This window comes from Oncorhynchus masou, chromosome 11, assembly GCF_036934945.1.
Source record: "Oncorhynchus masou masou isolate Uvic2021 chromosome 11, UVic_Omas_1.1, whole genome shotgun sequence".
Classification (NCBI taxonomy): Eukaryota; Metazoa; Chordata; class Actinopteri; order Salmoniformes; family Salmonidae; genus Oncorhynchus; species Oncorhynchus masou.
In genome coordinates, this window is record NC_088222.1 from 31326728 (window position 1) to 31332106 (window position 5379).

At 41.7% G+C, this 5379-nt stretch overlaps 1 protein-coding gene across 1 annotated transcript; it reads left to right on the top strand.

Moving 5' to 3' along the window:
• The first annotated feature begins 1172 nt into the window (after positions 1-1172).
• On the top strand, positions 1173-4001 carry LOC135547960 (brain-specific homeobox/POU domain protein 3-like). Its single transcript, XM_064977165.1, has 2 exons — positions 1173-1319; positions 1926-4001. Exons 1-2 carry the CDS (start codon positions 1200-1202, stop codon positions 2847-2849), a joined length of 1044 nt encoding a protein of 347 aa, XP_064833237.1. The 5' UTR covers positions 1173-1199; the 3' UTR covers positions 2850-4001.
• Positions 4002-5379: the final 1378 nt, after the last annotated feature.

Below are 5379 nucleotides of genomic sequence, written 5' to 3' on the forward strand. Positions count from 1 at the left end.
GGGGGTGAGTGTAAGCTAGCTTGAAATGTTGCGGATGGAGACATCCAATTTGTACCTTTTGGGTGGCTCAACCCATTGGAACCAGAACTTTCTATAAAATCTATAACTATTCAACATTGACATGATGTTTATAAGAGAAAATGTCAGGAAGAAAGCCCCCAGCCCCACATCTGTGATGGGGGTTTCTAGGAGAGCCCTGCCCAACAGGGTGGGGCAGACAGGGGCATGGGGAACCATGCCTAGAGTGGTGGTCCATCTCCATCACTATCTCCTCAGCCTGGCTGATATAGGCTGTGATTGACAGCACTTGCTCTGTTGACTTGCGGTAAAACAGTACATATTTCATCATCCTCCCTGTGCTTCATATCCATTCTGACCTGTTTATTCTTTAATTGGGGATCCCATACTGTGGTTTGCACCACAAAGTAAATTAACTATGATTAATGTATGTATTAATTGCTAGAAAAAAAGGGAATGGTGTCAGGGAGGATTATTGTTTGGTCGTCCATCAATTCATCATTTAACTTTAACAGAAGCTTGTCTGAATCCACTGTTCACTGGAGTTATTTCACTGCTGGCTATTATTTATATTTAATTTCAGGTATCACTTTGGAGTTTTTTTTGTTTCAGCAAAGGCAAACAAATGTGGTTAGACCATCGAATGTTCATTGGAAAAAAAGCCTATTACAAAGTTATGACAGAAATTAGGACATCGAATAAATGTCAACGGATCCAATAGAAAGCACCGCAATCTGCACAAAGCGTGTTGTCGGTCTGAGAACCAGCCATTGCACCTGTCAAAATCAAACTTCCAATCATCGCCTCGGAGTGGGTGGTGGTTTTCACTCAAGAGGCGTGGTTAAATACACAATTCCCAATAACATTTGGAGACAATGGGGAAAGGAGGGGGTGATGACCCACCGTTGGGGCGGGGCCAGTAACACAGCGTTATATTTTAGGTGGCTGCTTGGTAGCATCCATACTAAAGCCAAAAGCGGAGGAGTCCGAACGGATAGAAAGAGACCTACAGGGGAGCAGGCAGGAGGTTTAAACCTGTCATCGTTAGCAGCACTACCATCACCCTCAAACAACCAACAATTATATCAATTTGTTTAATCCTGAGACGTTTCTAGTGACAACGGACCAACACGGAGCCAAACGAGGAAGACGGAAAACGGCCCTCACTAACTTCTGCAATCATGATGTCAATGAACAGCAAACAACCTTTCAGTATGCATCCCATACTGCACGAGCCGAAATACACGCCTCTTCAATCGAGCTCGGAGGCCATCCGGAGGGCATGCATGCCCACTCACTCGGTGAGTTACTTGACATTCAAATTATCCAATTATCACGAATGAAAGGTATAGTCTCATAGCCTTAACGTTTTAATGCCAGGTGCACAAGTACAGTGAAATGCCCTTCTTGCTAGCTCTAAACACAACAATGCAATAATCAATATAAATTGGAGGGGAGAATAGAACATGTGGAATTGGGTAAAACAACTTGCTAAATACTTTGTATTTACACGAAAACCATGCATTGTCAATATCGTATTGTTAATATAATGTTTTCAGTCAGTCTCATGTCAAATTCGTCTCATTCCATGGTGCAGAGAAATTACTGAAAAGGATTGAAATATTCATTATTAACGAATAATCAAAAGTGATGGTGCAGTGGAGGATTTGGGCATATGAATAGTTGGATTTATAGTCATGTATTGGTACATTACATTAACTTAACGATTTGATATTATGGATGATAAATTGCTTATTGTGGATAATGTAATTTATAGTCTTTCCACAAAAGGTAAACATTTCAAACCTCTTGCGTAATGCATTTCCATTTTAAAAACAAACTGCCTGTTTGGGCAGCATTAATAACCTGTCTCCTCTCTGCTTCCCCTGCTCCTCTCCATCGCACAGCTGCAGGGCAACATCTTTGCCGGCTTTGATGAGACTTTACTGCAGAGGGCTGAAGCGCTGGCAGCGGTGGATATCGCAAAGAGCCACCCTTACAAGCCAGACGCGACTTACCACACCATGACCACCATGACCAGCATGACCTGTACCCCCACCTCGTCCTCGGCCCACCTCCATCACCCATCCGTGCTCACCTCACACCACCACCACCACCCACATCACCAGGGCTCCCAGGGCCTGGATGGCGACCTTCTGGACCACCTGACCCCCGGCATGTCCATCTCCCTGGGAGGAATGCCCGGCTCTGACGTCTGCTCCACGGCCTCCCATCCGCACGCCCACATGTCCGCAATCAACCACATGCAACACCACCATCATCACCAACAGGCCATGAACATGCACCCCCACAGCATGGGTTCGCACACCTCACTGGGCGGCGGGGGGGACTCAGAGCCAGACCCCAGGGAGCTGGAGTCCTTCGCAGAGCGGTTCAAGCAGAGGCGGATCAAGCTGGGGGTGACGCAGGCGGATGTGGGCTCGGCCCTGGCGAACCTTAAAATCCCCGGGGTTGGTTGCCTCAGTCAGAGCACGATTTGCCGGTTCGAGTCCCTCACCTTGTCTCATAATAACATGGTGGCCCTAAAACCCATCCTGGAAGCTTGGCTGGAGGAGGCAGAGAGGGCGCAGCGGGAGAAAATGACCAAGCCGGAGATTTTCAACGGAGGAGACAAGAAGAGAAAACGTACCTCCATCGCTGCTCCGGAGAAGCGCTCTTTAGAGGCATATTTCGCTGTGCAGCCAAGGCCCTCGTCAGAGAAGATTGCAGCGATAGCCGAGAAACTGGACCTCAAAAAGAACGTGGTCAGGGTGTGGTTTTGCAATCAAAGGCAAAAGCAGAAAAGGATGAAGTTCTCTGCAACACACTAGGCCAAAGGCAGAGCAAAACTTTCATCGAATAGACAAATCAGAAACAAATAGGCACACGGCTAATGTGGCCAATCGAGGCTGGCAGACAAGATGCGCTTCGCTCCTTTGAATTGGATAAAGACTTGAAAACCAATATCCCCCGGGGCAAAACGTAGGCTATAACTTTTGACATTTAAAACTCAACATATCGACGAATACAATAACAGTGAAACAGGAGATCGAAGTCATCATACTCTTGAGTCGGAAAAGAGAAAACCCACCCCTTAACTCATGGCAATTATTGTACAAAAAAATTGAAATCGAATAATACTTGTTATTATTCTCTTGAGTCAGAATAACTGTTTTATATTTATCATTGTACATTTTTGTGAATACATTGCACCTGTTTGTGTGAAGAGCGCATCTAGTTCGTTATTTAAAAAAAATGTTAATAGTCAAATTGTTGTTTGCAGAAGATGCTTAGGGCTTAATGTTGTCATCATTATGTGTCTCAGAGATGGTTGCCTCTCCGTAACACGGGGGTATTACTGTAATCCATTGCATGGTTTACTCATAGGGCGTTATGTGTGAATTTATAGTTCTAAAAACCCATCTGAATGCATTGCAATAAGAGAGCATACACACGGGCAAACGCACGTACACGCGGACATACACAGTATACTTCTCTGTGTCTACCTCATTACGCTAGTGTTGGCACATTCATGGTCATTTTGGACTGTATGAGTATAAAACACACAAAAATAATCGTTTTTTCGTTTTTTTCCCACAAAGTTATGGTTGAATTAGATGACTCACAGATATGTCGGCTAAACATGGTGTATGTCTGTACTAATTTCACTGCAATGATGCTTTGACAATCAAATTATCTAGAATAATTACGTTGTAAAACTGCCCTTTTCTGTCCTCACATGGAAACGAAAAAATGTGTTATTATTATTATCATTATTGGGCCATGGATGGAAATAATGGTTACATTGCATTCCCCGAGTTCAATGCACTTTGTAGATATTTTAAACATGAGCAATTGTTCACTTATTTATATTTTCACAATTTTACTTAGGTTTCTTTTTATTAACCTATTTATTTATTTGAACTTAATTTATTTACAATACAACGTATATTTGTGAATATGTGCTTTAATGTGTCTGTGTAAGCGACAGAAACTAAAATAAACCATGCACGTTTTACCTCATCTTCTCCTATAAGTTATTTTGGGGTAAATATATCAACAATCTCCATTCGATGTCTGTTCGTCTGCTAGAATGGAAAGCAGCTGGTGCTTTGAAATGAGAGAACACTCTCGTGATGGGAGGTTGACGGATCAGTTCTAGAGTGGAACAATTTAAATCGGTTTCTGATTTTGGTGGTGGACAGAACTTGATGAAGACTACGTCAATGATCAAATCAATTGAGCTTATGAATGATTCCATTCGATATTGAACAATGATTAATATATTATGATACATTCTGATTCAGATTTTGTTTATATTGATTTGTTTCAATGAGAAATAACATTTAGAATAAGCCATAATGGGGAGGGAATACATAATCGAGTCTAGATTAGGCCTATAATATTATCACTACCAAATGACTTGCCTACGTTTCACTTTTCCTTAGTACCAAAAGCAAAATACAAACTCGAACCTTTTGAAAAATGGTTACTATTATTCCTCGCACCTCAGAAAACTTTGAATGAGACCGAGTCTTGTCATAAACTGTGGCCTTAAGGGTTTCATAACAAAAAGAACGGGAGGTCACCAAATACGCTTTTAATTATTTACAAACATAAAACATATTTAGGTAAACTGTGGATGACACCATTAAATATTTTTAAGAGATTTCGTTATTCGTTGATGCATATGATTTAGGCCGATAATACTTGACTGTGTCACTCTGAAGCAAAACTACATTTAGAGGAATGCGGAGGATTTAAAGATTACTGCAACATTTTATGTAAATATAATCTGGCTAATAAATAAATCAATCAATCAATTATAAATATCAGCTTCTAATTAAGCAATAATGCACGAAGGGGTGTGGTATATGGCCAGTGCCTGGACACATCTTTTAGCCGTGGTATATCGGCCATATATCACAGACCCACGAAGTGCCTTAATGCTATTATAAACTGGTTACCAACGTAATTAGAGCAATAAAAATACATGTTTTGTCATACCAGTGATATACGGTCTGTTATACCACAGATGTCAGCCAATCAGCGATCGGGGATCGAACCACCCAGTTTATAATTTATTTTTGACACCTCCTTTCCAGATAGGCAGGTGTGTGTATATAATCCAGATGTGTCCAAACTAGTTCAACCGGATGCCGAAGTCCGATAGGGGCCAGAGATTGTCAGTACAGAAAATGTTAGGGGTTCCAGTGCTCTCCCTTGTGTTCAGCGGATGGTTTCAGGCCTGTAAAACTCGTTATTAATGAATAATAAATATCAGCTGTTATGATACTATTGATTTTTGTATGTGTTTATTAAGAAGGATATCTCCTCTCGCTGAATGGACTGCCGCCTTGT